Genomic DNA, 18,217 nt, shown 5'->3' with positions numbered 1-18,217 from the left:
GGACACGGGACCACCTGGCCAATGTGTCGTCCTAGCTGGGGCTGGGGTTGGGGCAATAGAACCCCCTTGAGAGGGACTCGATGATTCTCTGAAAACTTAAACCACGTATTATTTTCTTTAAAGCCCTAGCTAGACATCCCCAAGACATCAAAAACAAACCAGAGAAAAAGTATAACAGAGAATCTGTTTTTGCTTTATTCATTATGTTAGCCGAGATGGGTGTGTTCGGAGAACATTCTAGAAGGGAGGCACTGATGGGAATGTGTCAGGCGTCCTCTGTGTGCTTTGCCACATCTCATGGGCACCCAGGCCGGGGCTCCGTCTTCCGGGATGCTGGGCAGTTCTTCCTCTGCCAGGTCTGGCCTGGGTGCCCAGGGGCCGCAGGCCTGGGCGGGCTCAGTGGATGCCCTGCTTGGGCCAACCCAGCTCTCGGGCGTAGGCCCCTTTGCAGCTTCTGATCTCACAGTCGAGCTCCAGGCACTTGTTGAGGCCCGGAACCCCAGACCTCCAGCCGATGAAGCCTTGGGTGGTCTGCGGGACTGGGGGAGATGGGAGGACCTGGGGAGGGGATGCAGAGGTTAGTCCCCCCAGGGCCACAGTGGTGGGCACAGCCACAGCCTTCCCCGGACAGGCACGGGAGTGTGGGCAGCCAGCCTCCCCAGGGTGTGCTGGAATAAGCCTGCTCCCATCGGCGGATGCTGAGGCTCACGCCTTTCTGGGACCTAATCCCCCCCCAAGGAGCTGCTTTCTTTTGTAGTGGTCCCCCGGCTAACTTGGCCTCCAGGAAGATAGGTGCAGAACTGCCAGATACGGTCCTGGGTCGATGATGACGGGAACAAGTCCCAAGGGGCGCACCCGCAGGCCATTTCCCGTGTGACCGTCGCAGGGGACGCCCACACAGGCCCAGGTGAGACGCCTGCTCCGCGCCTGGTCCTGTGCCGAGTCCTTGGCGGTCGTGACACAATGGTACCGTGTGTCTGAACACATCTCACCACAGTAAAAATACGGCATAAGAGTAAAAAGCGACAGACGGGCACAGGCACCCAGCACGAAGTGGTCGTGCAGCGCTGGAAGTCGCTCTGGGCTGGCCTGCGAGTGGGGCGGGGACGTGAAGGCCCAGGACGCGACCGTGCCGGCCGCACCTGTCCACGCCGACGCTCAGGCTACGCTAAATATGCTGGATATTTTTTTTCGTTTTAATAATAATAAATTAACACTAACTTACTATAACTTTTTCACTTCCTACACTTCAAACTCTTAAAAACTTTAATCTTCGGGGCCAGCGCTGTGGCGTAGTGGGTAAAGCTGCTGCCTGTAGTGCCGGCATCCCATATGAGTGCAGGTTTGAGTCCCGGCTGCTCTACTTCCTATCCAACTCTCTGCTATGGCCTGGGAAAGCAGCAGAAAATAGCCCATGCACCTGTGTGGGAGACCCAGAAGAAGCTCCTGGCTCCTGGCTCCTGGCTTTGGATCGGCGCAGCTCCAGCCATTGTGGTCAATTGGGGAGTGAACCAGCGGATGGGAGACCTCTCTTTCTCCCTCCCTCTCTCTGCCTCTCCTCTCTCTGTGTAACTCTGACTTTCAAATAAATATCTTTTTAAAAAAAATTTTAATCTTATAAAAGCAGCACTGTGTTTAAAGCGATCACGTTGTAGGCCATCGGAAGTTTTCAGCTCCATTGTGATCCAAGGTGGCTCGTGGCTGAGGCACTGGGATGTGGCACAAGGCTGTTGGAGGATCTCGCGGCCCTGTACAGACCGGATGACGGGGGATGAACAGTGGCCGTGCGTCCTTCTGGTTGGAGGGCGCGAGGATGTGCTGTGTGCACTCACCTCCGCCTCGGGGACTGGGGCCAGGGAAGCACCTGCGTTTAATTAAAAGCCAAGAGGGCGGGCTTCTGTGTGACACGAGAGCGCACGCTGTCATCTGTGAGCTCCTCAGGACACGGGGACTTCTGGGGAGCGAGGGCAGATGTGTAGCAGGTCCCCCTCCTTTTGCAAAAACCCTGTTTGACTCCAGAGTGCGGAGCATCAGTTCTTTCCTTTCATTCTTTTTTTTGAAAGTCAGAGTTACAGAGAGAGAGAGAGAGAGGTCCTCCATCTGCTGGTTTACTCCCCAAATGGCTGCAATGGCTGGAGCTGGGCCGATCCAAAGCCAGGAGCCAGGAGCTTCTTCCGGGTCTCCCATGTGGGTGCAGGGGCCCAAGGATTTGGGCCATCTTCTGCTGCTTTCCCCAAATGTCAGCCAGGGGGAGAGAATAGGGTTTTTAACTACCTTATTACTTAGATTTTTGCCATGTTTCTAAAACAGCTTTTGACAGTGACTCTACATGGCTTTATAATGGGGGGGGAGAGCCCCCAACATAGCTCATTGGAGCACCTCGCTCTTCATTCCCTCATTCCTTCTGCTCCTCAGACGTTCACCGGATGCCGGCCACCCCACCTGACCCCGAGGCATGCTGGGAGAGCAACGAGCTCCCCCTGCCTCTGGCCACCTTCAACTTGGCTTTCCATCCCCTCTTCCCATCAACACGCACAGCTGCCTGCTCCATGGCTGGGCAGAGGGCATGGCCCAGGGATGTAGGCAGGCAGGCAGCTAGCAAGGAGGAGCTGAGGTCGTCTGCCCCGCGCTGCAGCCCTGCCTGTGCTACTGTCCTGCCCGCAGCACCCACCTCCCCCACCCCTGCAGCAAAAACCCAGCTTCCGTGAAACCACGGCTTACAACCAGTGCTGGCCCCAAATAACCAATATGGCGGCCGGCTGCAGGTGTGTGATGACCTTCAGCTAATTATAATATCATTGTAATAAAATAGCCATAGTTTCCATTCCCACTCCTGTCATGCCCTGATACCATGACACTTCTCAGGTTTTGGAAAAGGCTAAGGAAATGGGTGATACTCAAACCCTGCCCCGAACTCCACCTTCCATGAATATTCAATTGAACCCTTCCCAAACTCCACCCCCTATGAATATGCAAGAATATGCAATTAAGTCCTGTCCCAGACACCACCTCCCGTGCCTCCAGATCATAGAGGGGTGGCTCTGAACCTTTGAGCATGCCCCGCCCCCCTGAGTTGTGTACTTTTGGTTGGCAGGCAGATAAGTCTTATTCCTTTGCTAACTTTTACTTTTTTCTCATCTTCAAACTCTTTCTTGCATTGGAAACGAGAACCTGCATCCACCATCCAACGATGTCTTGGCCCAGCAACCCCAGCACACAAGGACCCGCTGTGCATAAAGACACAATTTCTGGAGGCACCTGAGCCGTGTGCACAGCTGGCCAGGTCTCATGTGGCAACGCTGTCCAAGTCCTCTCTTCCCTGTGCTGCCCTCTGCCCTCGGCCGGCCTCTACTCACCCCCAGTCTCCTGGGGCATCCCTGTGGGCCCCACTGAGCTCCTGGCACCTAGGGGTGGCTGCGGTCTGTAAAAACATTGGGCTCGGGGGCTGGCGCTGTGCATCCCATACGAGCTCCGGTTCGAGACCCGTCTGGTCCACTTCTCATCCAGCTCTCTGCTATGGCCTGGGAAAGCAGTGGAAAATGGTCCAAGTTCTTGTCCCTGCACCACTGTGGGAGACCAGAAAGATGGTCCTAACTCCTGGCTTCAGATTGGCCCAGCTCCAGCTGTTGTGGCCATTTGGGGAATGAACCAGCGGATGGAATATCTCTCTTCCCCTCTCTCTATAAACTCTTTCAAGTAAATAGATAAATCTGTTTTTTAAAAGAGTTACACAGAGAGAAGGAGAGGCAGAGAGAGAGAGAGAGAGAGGTCTTCCATCTGCTGGGTCACTCCCCAACCGGCTGTAACAGCAGGAGCTGTGCCGATCCGAAGCCAGGAGCCCGGAGCCAGGAGCTTCTTCAGGTCTCCCATGTGGGTGCAGGGGCCCAAGGATCTGGGCCATCCTCCACTGCCCTCACAGGCCATAGCAGAGAGCTGGATTGGAAGTGGAGCAGCTGGGACTCAAACCGGCACTCACATGGGATGCCGGCACTGCTAGGCGGTAGCTTTACCTGCCACGCCACAGTGCCGGCCCCAAAATAAATGGATAAATCTTAAAAAAAAAAAAAAAAAAAGCTGGGCTCTGTTCTGGTCCCTCATATGCCTCATCTACTGGACCCTGACCCCAGGAGGCGCAGAGAGGTCAAGCCACTCACCCAGGATCACGCAGGAAGTGAGCGACAGAGCAGGGCCCAGATGCCGTGGTTTTACCCCAGAACCCGGGCCTGTCCTGCTTACCCATGATGTTTGCTGGCCCCTCCTGCCTCGGCGTCCCTCTGCCTCTGCAGGGTGGGAGGTGGCAGCCGCGCAGGTGCAGAGACACACTCCCCACTTCTGCCCTTGGGAGTGCGTGGACAGCGGCTGCAGGCCGGCCAGGCCCCACTGCGCGCTTACCTCCACGGCCACGCGCTGCTTACTTAGGCAAACAAGTGTCTAGAAAGGGCTTGCGAACCTTGATGTATTTCTCCACGGGCGTCCCTGGGCGGATGCGGAAGCGCTCGGGAAGCTCGACCTTGGGCTTCGGAGAGGGGGCTTCTGCCTCGCCCTGGAGCAACTGCAAAGAACCGGGGCGGGCGCCTCAGGCCGAGCCGTCCGGGGCGTTCTCGTCACCACGCCCCCCAGAAAGGCACACGTGACGGTGACGAAAGTGGGCGCGGGGCGTTGGGGGCAGCGGTCCCACTTAACAGCTGGACAAGAGCGCAGGCCTGCTCCCGCCCCTGCCCCCTGCAGCCCGAGGCGCCCTCCCTCAATTCAAAATGCCAACCCTTTCAAACCCGAGAGGAGAGCCGCATCCCCCTTCCCGAATTTTCAAAGCAATTTTGAACTCTTTGAAAGCCGATGTAATTACATAAAGGATTATTAATACAGACTCTTTTATGCATATTAATAGGGACTCATTTCATGCATAAAATGTCAGATTGTACAACTCTCTAAGAATTAAAGGCGCTCATTAAGAACGGCACAGTTTCTGAGCTGCAGGGGCGGGGTGCAGGGGTCCCTCCCGCGACCCCCACCCCAGCAACGCGCGTCCTCGGGCCAGTGCCCAGCCGGGCACTCCGTGTGTCCGGGCAGTGTCGTGGACATCGGGGCCACTTAGTGGAGACTCAGCAGGCGTCACGGGAGCGTCCCTGGACTCTGGAGCATCTATGCGCTGCCTGCCCCGCCCCCACCCGCACACTCCGGTCCTCTGCCAGCCCCCAGCACTCCCGGGGAGCAGGGTGGGGCCCCTTCTGCTCCTGTCACTTCTCTGGTCCCTGCAGACGTCCGGACGTGCAGAGGACCCCACAGGGGCCTCCAGAAATGCCTCCCAGACTTCTTGTCTTGCGGGCCTCCCTAGGGGTCCACACAGCTTCTCGTTCCGTCTGCATCTCAGTAACCCAGGGAGGCAAGACGGGAAGTCGGCCCTCAGGTGCCCTTGGAGCAGAGTGCCCGGCTTCGCATCTGATTGGTCACGTGACTTCTGAACTCAGTTTGCTAGTCTGTATAATGGGCATAAAGGAGCACCTCTCCCCTGCACGGGGTCCTTTGGCAGGTGACGCGATCTGGTTCTGCGGAAGCACCTAGCACGTGCCAGCCACGCAGTAGGTGCTCAATATTCACTTCTGTTTCCAGAGGCGGCCACCTTTGCGTACGAGATGCTCACTCATTTTATTCTAGCCGGTCCCACACCTCGGCAGCATTCGCTCTTCAGAGTGGGGCTCACACACCGTGTGCTCACCTCCTCCAGCGGGGTCGTTAAAAACCCCCAGTTCTGGGCCCAGTTCTGCCGCGCCTCGGATTCAGCCTTCAGGCGGTATCTCCTGGAAGACAAGGTCCCAGCGAGCAGGCTCAGGCCAGAGAAAGGCTCAGTGGACCGCGGAAGGCCCCAGAGGCCCCCTGCGGGAATGTCATGGCTTCTACGCACGCTGTGCCAGGCACGGTCGGATGCCGGGGAGTGAGGGCGCCCGGCCCCTCGGCAAGGCAGAGTGCTCCATGGGCACGGCCAGGGCAGTCAGCTTCGTCGGGACCCCGATGTCCGGCGCCCCTGGAGCAGCAGGGACCTCGCCCTAACCCTGCCCTGTGCTGACCACCCAGGCCCTGGGTTGAGGATTGGGTAGCTGGGGCGACACAGTCTAAACATCAGCTTGGCGCTTGGAGCTGTCAGGTTTCTTCCACCTTGGAATCGGCACCTGCACGTCCCCACCCCCAGCGCTCCAGCCCCACTGCGGGCTCTCGGCCCCCTCCCAACACAGACCTGAGGCACACGGTGAACACCACACAGGGGACAGGAATTCTAATTCGCACGCCTGTTTCTGACTCGTTCATTTGTTTTGAAGTCTGCTGTGGATTCTACCCCGGTGTGGGCATTTCGAGTGGTCAGGAGCCACGCGTGGACGTGGGCCAGCACAGTCCAGGTGCTACCCTGTTCACAAGGAGGGGAGGGACCACCTGGCCTGGGTCTTGACAGACGGACGAGCTGGAGAGGTGGCGGGGCGGGGGGGGGGGGGGGGGGGCAGGACACTGCAGAAGGAACGGACCCGGCCACACGTCCTGCCTCTTGGAGACAGAGTCTGTGTGTCTTATGCCGGGTGGCACTGGGATTCTACCCATGACGGTGATGAAAGCAGGTTTGGTAAGTGACAGAGACGGGAAGGGACTAGGAAGCAGACAAGGGGAGGTTTGGAAGGGGGCGACTGCGTTTTGCCGCTGCACACGTGCAGCTGCCCCTACGTCTCCACGTCACCTACAACCTCGGGCCAGGGGCTGATCCCAGCCCTTGGCAGACTCAGCGACAGACAGACGCCCGTCACACACACCCGTGCGCACACCTTTTACATCTAAAAGTTCTTACTTAAAAGCCCAGGAAAACCTAGAGACAAAGGTACTGGCGCTCTCTCTCGGGCTGAATGCTAAGATTTTCTGAGGCAAATCTGGGAATCTTAGAAGGACGTTAGGAGGCTCCCGGGGAAGGGCCGTCCGGTCCCCAGCCCTGGCGCCCCTGGTGCCCTGGCACGGGCCGTCCTCAGCGCAGGCCCCTCCAGCCCACCGCGCCACCACCTTCTGGACCCGTGGGGACCAGGAGCCGCCAGGTGTGCACCTCTCAGGGGAGGACCGCCCAGCCCCGCGGGTCCCCGCTGTTACCAGATCTCGTCCTGGGCCACCAGGTTCATGCGCTCAGCCGCCGCGGTGCTCAGAGGTTTCTGCGCCATGGCGCCTGGGATCTCCTCGCGGCCAGGCACTCCGGACCCAGGGCTCCGCGTCCCGCGTTGCTTGGCAACCGGTCTCCCGGACGACACGGGACGCGGAGGCGGTGCAGCACCTGCCTGGCTGGGGTGGGGCCGCAGCGCGGAGACCGCCCAGTCCGCCCAGTCTGCCTTGGGCTCCCAGCCAGCCTGGGCTAGGGTGGAGCCCTGTGCGACCTCGCGGTCCCCTGCCCCTTTGCAGGAAACCCTGGGGAAGCCCCTAGACCTAGCCCCTGGCCTCCTTTCAAAGTATAAACCCGTAATAACAGGGTGCACTCCTGCCAGAGTGCAAAGCCTCCCGGAGCATGGCAAAGGAACGCACCTCAGTAACCAGCACCAGGGACCCGGGCTCGGAGCACGGGCAGCCCCCACCCCCCGGCCCCAGCGGTCCCCCCCCCCCCCCGTGAACTCTGACCTCGCTTTTCCCAGCAGGTGACTTTTGTGGCCTGGAGTCACCCGGCATCGCAGGGCAGGTGCCATGTGGTGTAGCCACAGCGCTGCCAGGAGCCGGCATGTCCAGCGGCTGATGGACACTGCATTCGGCCACTGTGCCGGTGTGGCCAGCGGTACTACCGTGCCTGTCCCCTGGAGAATCCAGGTGGTGTCTGCTGGCATCCAGCCCGTAACAGCCCCTACATGAAATTCACAGTAGCATCACCTGCAGACCCCAACACCCCCACTCTCATGCCGTCAGCAGGGGGGTACTCAATCTGTGTGTTGATTGACTCACCGACCCCCCAGCTTCATCGTGTTGTAATGGGCCTGGAAGTGGAAAGTGGGTCGGATATAAGAGCTAAGGGACCGGCAAGGCAGGGTAAGGGCATTTTTCTGGCCCAGCAACCGCAGGACACACAGGTGTCCCCCATCTCTCAGGCTGAGAGGAGGAAGCACCTCTTGGCTGACCCACAGCCTGTCTCCCAGACCATGATCAAGGCCCCGCTGTGAGAGGCATGGGGGTTTTCACCTCCAGTTGGGTATCTGGGGGCCTCCGCCCTCCCCAGCAGACCTGGGCTTTGATGTGCCATTAGCAGGGCTGGGGCGGCTTCCTCCTGTGTCGGCATCTCCGTCCCAAAGGCTTGGCTGCTGGAAACGCCTGGCCCAGGCCCAAGGTTGGGGTGGTCCCAACCCCTGCTCAGCCAGGCAAGGGATCAGTGCCGAATGAATCAATGAGTGGTCTCGTGGACGAGGAGTGACTGCGCCCGTGGCCGAGCCGACAACAAGCGGGGGGCCAGGTCTGCAGGCGGGGCCCAGGTTCAACTCCTGGCCTTTCCCCAGAGCTCACCGTCCCCTGAGCTCCCCAGAGCAGGGAGGGAGGCGTCCTGGGAGGCAGCAAGTGGCTGGCAAGGCTGAGCCAGGCTTCCCGGAGAGGAAGCTCCATCAGGGAGCGAGGGCAGGTTCTGCTCCGCCTCGGGGGATTCTGAGACATCTCTGGTACAAGATGACTTCCGTGTGCTGCGTGTCCCTGAGTGCCACACACTGTGGGTCCCTCATTCTACAGGTGTGTGCCGAGCACTGGGACATGGGCGGAGCTGGGCCACCATGGCCCCGCCCTCCTGGAGCTGCCAATCACGGGAAAGATAGACAGCGAAGCAAGTGAACAAATGCAGGGGTGCTGCACCCCAGGGAGGGGCCAAGGCGGCAAAGGGTGGGCATCGGGGTGTGGGGGTGACAGAGGGCAGGGCAGCTGGAGAGGAAAGAGCGAGTGCCCACCTTCAGTCTAGGAGGGGCACAGGTGTGAACACAGCAGGTGACAGCGCCTCGCTGCAGGGTGCGGTTCAGAGCGAGCCCCTGAGGAGGGGATGAGTGGGTTGGGTTTTGAAGGATGGACAGGAGTTTGCCAGTGCTGGCTGTTCTGGGAACTGCACAGGGCACCCTGGGGGTGGGTGTAGGGCAGAATGGGCGGAGCCATGAGCTGAGATGGACAGGTTGCCTAGCCTCTTGGAGCCCCAGTTTGCTCATCTGTGAGTGGAGAGATGGGTTCAGCTCCCACCTGTGGGGCTCTTGTCGGCATGGCTGGCACTCAGCCAGGACCCCAGTTCCTCCCTGACGACTCCCAGTAGCTGGACCTCTGAGAACTGGGGAGAAGCGGCCAGGCGTGGCCTTTTCCGAGTGGCCTCTGTGCAAGACCAGATGTCCCCCAGGGGCACTCACCCTGGCGCTGAACCCCCAAGCAGGGAGATGCCTGCTGCGTTGGAGACGGCCCCTGATCCAGGGTGGGCAGGAAACTTTCCATTTTCTTTGAAAAATTATTTTAGGGGGGTGTTTGGGGTGGAGAGGGAGCGTGCTCTCGATTGCTGGTTTACTCCTCCAGATGCCTGCGTCAGCCCAGGGCCACACCCCAGCCAGGAGCTGACTCGGATCTCTCACGTGGGTGTCAGGGAGCTGGCTACCAGACCCATCTCGGCTGCCTCCGGGGTTTCCCGGGAATTCTGGGATGGACAGCCCGTGTCTTAACTGGCATCTTAATGACCAAGTCAAATGCCCACCGCTGGGCCAAGAGCTCGATCCACCGATCCACCGATCCACCGTGGACTCAGAATGGCAGCACATGCCCCTCCCCCCATCCCGCACTGCTCCCCAGCAGGGCGCCCCTTACACCCGGCTTCCCCAGACACACTTCTGCTCTTCTGTCAACCAAGATGTCCTCTTGTTTGTCTGAAATTCAGGCACCTGCCTGCCACGCCCTGGGTGCGTTCTGGGGGCGCAGGTGCCGGGGCCCAGCAGGTGATGCCTCTGCATGGCTCAGAGCCAGCTTCGCTGCTCGCCCTGGTGGTCTCCCGGCGCCGTTTGCTATCTCCTCCCTCTTTTGCTCAGGTCCAGGGGTTGGAGCCCCTCCTGAAATTTGAAACGAGAAATCCACGCGCCCTTCAGCACACGCACTTTGCTCTGCTAATACTTTCTCTTGGTGCTTTGGCGTGGGTTCCCGGCAGGAAGCTCGGAGGGAGGGGATGGCGAGCAGCGCCACACGGTTCGCCGTGTCCCTGGGTATTAATATTTTTGGCCGTCTCTCAGTTCTCTGGGACGGTTTATTTTTTAATTTTTTTTTCATTTTGCTGTTGCCTTATAAAACATTTCGACAACGGTGGCCAACTGTTTCTTTTTCAGTTTTTAAGCTTAAGCAGGTTTCTTTTTTATTTTGTGATTTTTTTTTTAACCGAGGCTGCTTTGTGCCCTGCGTGGTTTTTGCAGCCAGCGCGCCGGTGACAATGACCCCGGCGCCAAGGCGGGCGGAGACAGTGCCCGAGGTGGCTTCGGGAAGCCAGCAGTTGTCACGCTCAGGACGCTACCCCCCCCCCCTTTGTAATCTGTCTACACTCCACACACCTGCAGGACCAGTTATCCTCTGGGGCTCACTAGAGGAGAAAAGCCGTAATCCGCCCACACTCCCCAGGGAAGTGCCGGTAAATACGCTTCCCATGTGGCCCAATCACCAAGGCCTGCTCCCCGAGGGCGCCCTGACTGGTTCCTTCCCCTGTCCTTCCAGCTGCGTGGGGGGGACGGGCCTGGGTGCCCAGAAGGGCTCCAGAGTGAACGGGGCAGGTGGAGCCGGCACGGGAGCGGCCACAGCGTGGGGTCCCCGTGCTTGAGAAGGGGCTGGGCGGGCAGGGGGTCGTTCTCAGAACCCAGCGTGGCCTCTGCAGGGCTCCGAGGGGCTTCGGGTCCCATCTTGTCTGCTGGGCCTGCCGTGGGGACTGGGCGGCCAGGGAGGGCCGGGGGTGTGAAGGCAGCTGGATTGCGGAGAGGAAGGGGGCGGTCGATGGTTTCTGTCCGTGGAGCTGCTCCGCCCCGTGGCTCCCTCCGGGCCGGCGAGTCTCCACGGCCCACTTGCTGGGCCGCGGCTTTGCTTCCCTACCCATTCGTCCATTCACGGAATGCTTAGTGGGGCCGCTGGGCCTTGTGCTGGCCCCAGGCGCCTGGCGGTGGTAAGAGAGGCCTGCTTCCTGCCCTCGGGGAGCTTCCACTCCGTAAACAGATTCACCAGGAGGCTCTCGGAGGGGGCCAAGTGCCCGGCGGTGTCCTGTGGGGCTGGGAGTTCTCGGAGCAGGCAGCCCCGGGGATGCAGCAGAGGGAAACAGGGCTGGGGGCCCGGCAGGCCTCGCTGGATGGGGCGGGGAGCCCTCTGTGCACCTGCGGCATGGCTCTGTCCAGTCCCGCACGCAGGTTTCCTTTCAGACTTGGGTGTGGCATGGGCACCCCCGTGTCTCCCCCGTGACTGAGCCGTGTGAGATCCTCCTCGCCAAGGGGTCCTGCTCCGCCTTTGCTCCACTCGGAGGCTTCGGCTGCCGTTGGGGGCTCGGTCTCACCTGCAAACATTTGCTCTGTTGCTCCAAGTGCACGAGGTGTGGCTGGAGGGTTACAGGAGTGGCACAGCGGCTCCACAGGTGGCTTGGGCGCCGAGCTCTGGGGGCCTAACCGCCCGAGCACTGCAGCCGCTCTGTGGCCGCTCCTCTCCCGGGCTTCTGCTGTGTACGTAGCACAGCTGCCGTTGGTGCTGCGGCTGGCAGCCATAACCGCTGGATCTTTTTACGCACTGACCTAGGAAGCACTCCCAAGCTTCCTTGCGTTTCAGCCTCACGAGAGCCCCGTGGGGTGGCGGCCACGGCCGTTCTCATTTTGCAGAGGTAGACAGAATCAGAGGAGTTAGGTCGCTTGCCTGTGGTCACCCAGCTGTGAAGGTAGGTCCAGGGCCCCTGTCCTGGCCCAGACGCATGCAGCGGACTGTGCGAGGACCAGGATCACCTGGAGAAAGTGTTGTTTCCCGAGTTACAGCCCGAGGACGTCACACAGAGGGTGTGAGTCGCACTGTTGTTCTCTGTGTTCCGCCAACCCAGGGGTGTCTGTGTGCCCAGCCCCCGAGTGTGTGGGCAGCCCTGGGTGCCGTGGGTGGCCCAGGGGCTAAGTCCATCGTCCCCTCCGGGATGGTGTCCGACACACAGTAGGTCCTTGTCTTACTGGGGCTCCAGCTACTGTGAGGACTCGAGTGGTCCCCCCACGTGCCTCTAGGAGAGGCCTTCCCGTGTTGTGGGCGTGGAGAGAGACACCCTGGGTCGCCACACACTGGATCTAAAAGGCAGACGGCTTCGTGGCGTGATCCCCTTCGGCGCCCGCACGCCGGCGTCTGGAGCAACGTCTCCCTGGCGCTCCTGGTGGTCATTTTCGGGTCACTCTGTGCTGGAGTTTCGGGGACAGCCTGGGGCTCGGTAGACCCAGCAGCTGAGTTGAGGGTTGCTGTCCCTGCTGGCCAGTCTTGGAGCCCCGGCTGTCCTAGTGGGCAGCCTGGTTGGAGGCCTCAGTATTTGTGGCCTGGAGAGGGCCTGCTGTGGTGTGTGTGTGTGTGGGGGGGGGGAGGGGGGTTCTGGCCTGGAGAATGGGCCGGAACCACACCTGGAGGCCAGGACCTTACAGGGGCTGCTGATGATGTCCACTCAGGTGATGATGGGGCCCGGGGCCAGCCGAGTGGCCTTTGGGCTGGGGAGAAGGAGCCAGACACGGTGGGGCTTGGGGGAAATTAGGCGAATGTATTTGGTGGGATGGACACTTCTGCTCACATGGTAGGTATTCAGTGCCAGTCAGTTCAAGTGAAAACGGAACTGTTGAGCCCTTGGACTTGGCGTTCGGAGGCGTCAGGTGAGGCCCCCGGAGCTGGCATCCTTGCGTGGCTCTGTGTTCCCTGCAGGCCTGCCCGGGGGTGGCCACCAGCAGCACCAGGCTCCCCGCTGCTCTGGCACAGGTCTCGGGGTTTGCTCTGACTGGCCGTGTGGGTCCCGTGCCCATCTCTGATGTAGTCGCTCGGCACGGCCCGAGGACGGATGAGGTGACTGGCAGCCTGGGGCCCGTGGGCTGAGACTGAGGCAGGTTGGCTGACGAGGTGACCAGCTGCAGCAGGCGGGCCCCCACAGATGCCCGCTGCTCACGGCACGGAGGCCCAGGGGCCGTGGGGGAGGGCATGGAGGCTGGGGTGCCTCTGACGTGGGACCAAGGGCTGGGCCGGCTGCCACCAGCTGCACCTGCTGAGGAAGCCACGGCACTGGGCCACAGCGGAACTGGAGAGGCTGTGGGTCTGTGTGACTTGAGTTGTCCTGATTCACGCCTGTGCGGGGATGTGGTTTCGTTCGCCTGTAGCCCGGCTGCCGGTTCCGCTCTGTGTGGCTTCGTGGTCTTGCCACACTGCGGTGTGCTCGCCACTGCTCGCTCAGGGCCAAAGGATGATCCAGTGCGGTTTCGCTTTTTGCTTCTCGGGCTGATGGCAGTCTGGGCGGCTTTACCGGGAGAACAGCTCTTCTTTGGTCCGATACGGACTTGTCTGGTGCACCTGCGCGCGGGGCTGTCTGGGGTGTTGAGCTCGCTCTGGCGTGGGAAGCTCCAGAGCGCTGCTGGCCCTTTCCGTCTGGGTCATCTTCCCAGCCGCACGTCCCTCACCCCGCGGCACTGAGCCCTCGTTCTTGCCCACCATGGGGTTAACATTTGTCCTAGAGCGCCCCCTGCTAGCGGGGTGAGTGGACGTCAGACTCTCCCATCTGCGAGCAGAAGTCGGCATCTCAAGCCCGTGCACACGTCTCCCCACTTACTCACCAGACACTCTGCCCCCCGGGTAGTTATCTGTGTCTGGGTGCACTGGTTTGAGTGGCGTCCACCTGGCACCTGTGACGGCAGGCGTCCTAGAGGGAGGCTCTGTGCAGAGGTAACGAGTTACATGAGGAGGCGGCGGCTTTATCAGAGGGGCTGGGTGAAGGCGGGGACACGGACGCGCAGGAGAGGATGCGTGGAGACCGGAGCGAGGCAGCCGCCAGCCAGGGAGGGGGGGGGCGCCAGCGACCAGCAGGAGCCGGCAGAGGGAGGTGGGGATTGTCCCCTTCAGATCGGTGGCCCTGCTGAGCGCTTGAGTGTGGGCTCCCCTTCCGGCTGCGGGAGCGTGAACACCTGCTGTTTGGAGACGCCGGTTTGTGCTAACTCATCCTGGAAACCCTGGCAACTCGGGACCCAGGGACACAAATGGATGTTGACGGCTGCTGTGCAGGGTGCTGGGTGCTCAGAGAGTCTTGTGGGTGCCCACAGAAGGAGCCCCTAGCCCAGGGTTATAAACCTGGGGAAGCTCCAGGAGAACTGGGGCTCAGCGCCGAGCGCCGTCAAGCATGTAGACCCCAGGGGACGAGGTCCATGTTCACAGGTGCAGGAGCAGAACCGGCCCAGCCCGACACGCCCTGGACCTCATCTCACCACTGTCACCGCCCCAGATGATGGCGGTGAGCAGGTGGAGGTGCCCCGTGTGGCCTGGCGGCCTTGCGCCACAGCCCCGTCAGCCCCTGGTCTGTTTGAGCCTCTGTCCCCTCGCAACATGAGCACAGTGCCCCCCTCACAGGGCCCAAGGCAGGTGCCAGTGGCCTGGTGCAGGAAGCGTCTGGGGACAGACACCCACCTGTGTCTTCCGAGGCTGGTGGCGGGGGGGCCGTGTGCTTGTCACGTCTCACGCCCATGAGGTGTGCCGGGTGTGTTCCGGGAGTGCATCGTCCAGAAAGGGACAAAGAGGCCACGGGGTGACGATGCCGGGGGAGAAACCCGCGACCTTCCCCGAGCGTCTGTCTGAGCGGCGCTGATGTTCCCGGGAAGCCGCTCACGGGCACAGCAAGCGTCCTGCCTGCCTCCGTGGCGTCGTCACAGCAGCCCTGCAGGCTCCGTGTTGTTGCCCCGAATGCAGGGGAGACGAGGCCCAGACCGGCTGCTCAACAGAATCCAGGAGCCTTTGGCCGTTGCAGGCTCTGTAATCTCGGGTGCCAGGAGAAAAGGGGTAAAACGGGTAAAGCTGACCTGGCTACAGGGAGGCGTGGCAGAGGAGCAGCCGAGCACCCTGGCCCCAGCCTGCTTGCTGGTGCGTGGCAGGTGTGCGGTGGCCGGGCGTGGGGAGACCGGGTTGCTTGGAATGAGGGCGCTGGCCCCGGCTCTGTATATAGTTCTCTACCCACGGGCAGGGATGGGGGCCAAGGATGCTAATCTACTCGCAGTGGCCTCAAAGTGTAGGCATTGGTGTCGCTCGGTGCTGCAGAGCCAGCTCCTGGCTGGGGCCCCAGAGAGGGAGGAGGTGAGCGTCTAGGATCCCCACCTGGCCCTTTTACACCTGCCGTTCATCTGTTGCGAGTTGCATCTCACTTTCAAAGCTGTTAGAACGGGGGGGGGGGGGGGGGCAGCACTGTGGCACAGTGGGTTATCGCCCTGGCCTGAAGCGTTGGCATCCCATATGGGCGCTGGTTCGAGTCCTGGCTGCTCCTCTTCCCATCCAGCTCTCTGCTGTGGCCTGGGAAAGCAGTGGACGATGGCCCAAGTCCTTGGGCCCCTGCACCCATGTGGGAGACCCGGAGAAGGTCCTGGCTCCTAGCTTGGGATTGGCACAGCTCAGGCTGTTGTGGCCATCTAGGGAGTGAACCAGTGGATGGAAGACCTCTCTCTCTCTCTCTCTTTCTCTCTCTGCCTCTCCTCTCCTCCTCTCTCTGTGTAATTCTGACTTTCAAATAAATAAATAAATCTTTAAAATAAAAAAAAAAAGAATGTTGGGGGGAAAGCCCTGTTTCTCAGAATCCAAGGACTACCAGGTCCGGGTCCCGTGAGAATAGACTAGCGCACCTGTCTCTAGGCCGGTGCGAGCTGTGTAGGCGGGGGCTGGCGGGGTCTCCGACACCTGGGCAGTCTCCCAGAGCCTCAGCTTCCAGCTAGATAGTGCCAGAACGTCCTCTGCGTCAGCCCTGGAAGCTGGGCAGGTTCGTGGTTCCGCGCTGTGTCTGGTTTAGTTCGGTTTACGCTGGAATTCACGTGTCCACTCATTCATACTCTCCAGACATTTTTGCGTGTCACGTGTGCAGGTGCGGAGGCGAGCGGGATGTGTGTGTTCTGTCAGCCGTGGGGGGAGCAGGGCCCTGTGGGACTCGGGTTGGGGGGCACAGTGGTGGCTGAGTCCCAGCCTGGGCCTGCAGGGCCCCCTGGCCGCGTGATCGTCCCGTCCCACGTGGGCGTTGAAGGGAGGAGCTTGTGCTTCCTTGAGGACCAGCTTAGTCAAGGACATCCTGGCAGAGCTGTCACAGGGAGCTGGAGGACGGCACCGCTGACCCAGGCACCTGCTGGCCCTGGGCTGGAGGTCACCATCCCGTGGCCTCCAGCCACGTGCCCGTGTGCTCCTGCCTGGTTTGCTGCCACGCAACCCCGCACGGCCACCCTGGCCTCTTCCGTCCGGAGTGCACCTGGCAGCCACACACTCGGTCGTGTGTCCCTCGCAGCTTGAAGCCCCCACCGTCCGTCCATGCTCCCAGAGTGACTGTGCCTTGTGGTGACAGCCAGGCCGCCGGCAAGGCCCAGGCTCGAATGCATCTCTGCGCCACAGCCATGAGAGGCTTTGCCTTGTCTGCTGAGCAGCCAGCCAGTGCTCACCCTAAACGAGTGAATGGCTGCTGTACAGTCACGTGTTTGCACGGGGCCCAGCACATGCCAGGGATGGCGCGTCTGGGCCTAGGGTCAAGCTGAGGCTTCTCACCACAACACAGGCTGTGCCCGGCTCACCTGTTGAACTCAGCCCCTCCCTCCACCCCCTCACTCTCCGAGCTCCTGCAGGGAGCTGGGTTCCCATGGGGAAAGACCTTGGGTGAATCCGCGCCCCAGGGCCTTTGCACTCCCCGCTCACGCGTCTCTCTGTCTTCCGCCCTCCTTGGCAGAGGCTCTGCGGTCAGTCCCCAAGCCGGGCCAGCTGTCCCCCAGCTGTCCCCCGTCCCTGTTCCACACCCCTGCGTCCTCTTCCTGCAGTGGCCGTTCCTAGCTGAGTTTGTCCAGCACTGAGCTCTCAGTCCAGGACAGCAATGGCTCTTGGTCAGCACGCAATCAATGTTCGTTCAACAGGAGGCTGAGATAACAAACCAGGAACAGAGCCTACCGGGAAGTGTGCGGCCGCACACACTCTCACCAGCTGGCTCCGAAGAACCGGCAGGTTGACTGGTGTCCTGCGTGTGTGTTAAAATCGGGGCAAGGCAGGAGCAAGCAAAGCTGTTTGTGCCTCTGCCTTCCTCCCCCTTCCCCCAGCCATGAGGGCTGCAGCCCCGGGACAGGTGCACGGCCTTGCTGCGTGGTCCTTGTGGGCCGGGGTCAGCTGCTCCCAGCTCAGCCGTGCACACGGAGACGGAAGCAGGGAGACACAGTTTTGAGTTCCAGGGCTCCTGTGGGTTTAAGTCAAACTCTTAGTTATTTCAAAGTAGTTTTTCTGAGGGGTGAGGGTGGGTGTATTTCATACAGAACCTGCTTCAAATCAAAGAGAGAGAGAGCTTTTTCCCCCTTCTTCTTCCCGTGAAAGACAGGGGGTCTAAGACATTTTAATAGCTTTCATACCCCTCGCTCCAAATATATTATTTCAGCACAATAGTTCCTTTGCGGGAGAATTGCTTAAATGATTCAAAATGGATTTAAAAATATATTTCAAGTTTTAATTTTATGCACAGAACATTAATGAGCGGAGTGCCGCAGAGACTGCCTGTCAGTTTAACATATTCACATATTCTCAGCACAGATGTTATTCCATCAGATCCTTTTAGAAGGAAGAAACCAGTAATTTTTTTTTCCTTGGGGGATGTCAGAAGCTACATTATTTTGAAATTATATTTTGATCTCAGAATTCTGCACCAAACATCATCGCGAGGATGTGGGTTTGCCAAGTCGCTCGGACACCAAACTTTTCAAAATCTGCGGAGAAAAAGCAGCTCAGGATCTGCCATCTCTTCCACGTCCATCGTCTGCTGGCTGCCAGGGCTCGCGGCGGCAGCAGATCGAGAACGTTCTAGGGCGGTGTGTGCCGAAGGCCGGGCGTCCTCCGATCAGGGCCTGCGGGGTCCGCCGGGGGCGTGGGGCTTGACGCACGCTTTTAGAAGGCGCGACGCCCGCCTCTTGTTTTGTCTGCCGAGAGACGCCAGCGCCCAGCCTCGGTGCTGCCTTGCAAGCGATGACTCAGGCTCAATTGTTCACACGTGTGC

At 60.4% G+C, this 18,217-nt stretch overlaps 1 protein-coding gene across 1 annotated transcript; it reads right to left on the bottom strand.

The window, feature by feature from the left end:
• Positions 1–396: 396 nt before the first annotated feature.
• CIMIP1 (ciliary microtubule inner protein 1) lies at positions 397–7,187 on the bottom strand. Its single transcript, XM_062202409.1, has 4 exons — positions 7,120–7,187; positions 5,717–5,798; positions 4,451–4,552; positions 397–558 (listed from the first exon to the last, which is right to left on the bottom strand). Exons 1-4 carry the CDS (start codon positions 7,185–7,187, stop codon positions 397–399), a joined length of 414 nt encoding a protein of 137 aa, XP_062058393.1.
• Positions 7,188–18,217: the final 11,030 nt, after the last annotated feature.

Source organism: Lepus europaeus, chromosome 10 (assembly GCF_033115175.1).
Source record: "Lepus europaeus isolate LE1 chromosome 10, mLepTim1.pri, whole genome shotgun sequence".
NCBI lineage: Eukaryota > Metazoa > Chordata > Mammalia > Lagomorpha > Leporidae > Lepus > Lepus europaeus.
The sequence above is the reverse complement of the archived record's forward strand: the minus strand, read 5'-3'. Positions and strand labels throughout refer to the sequence as shown.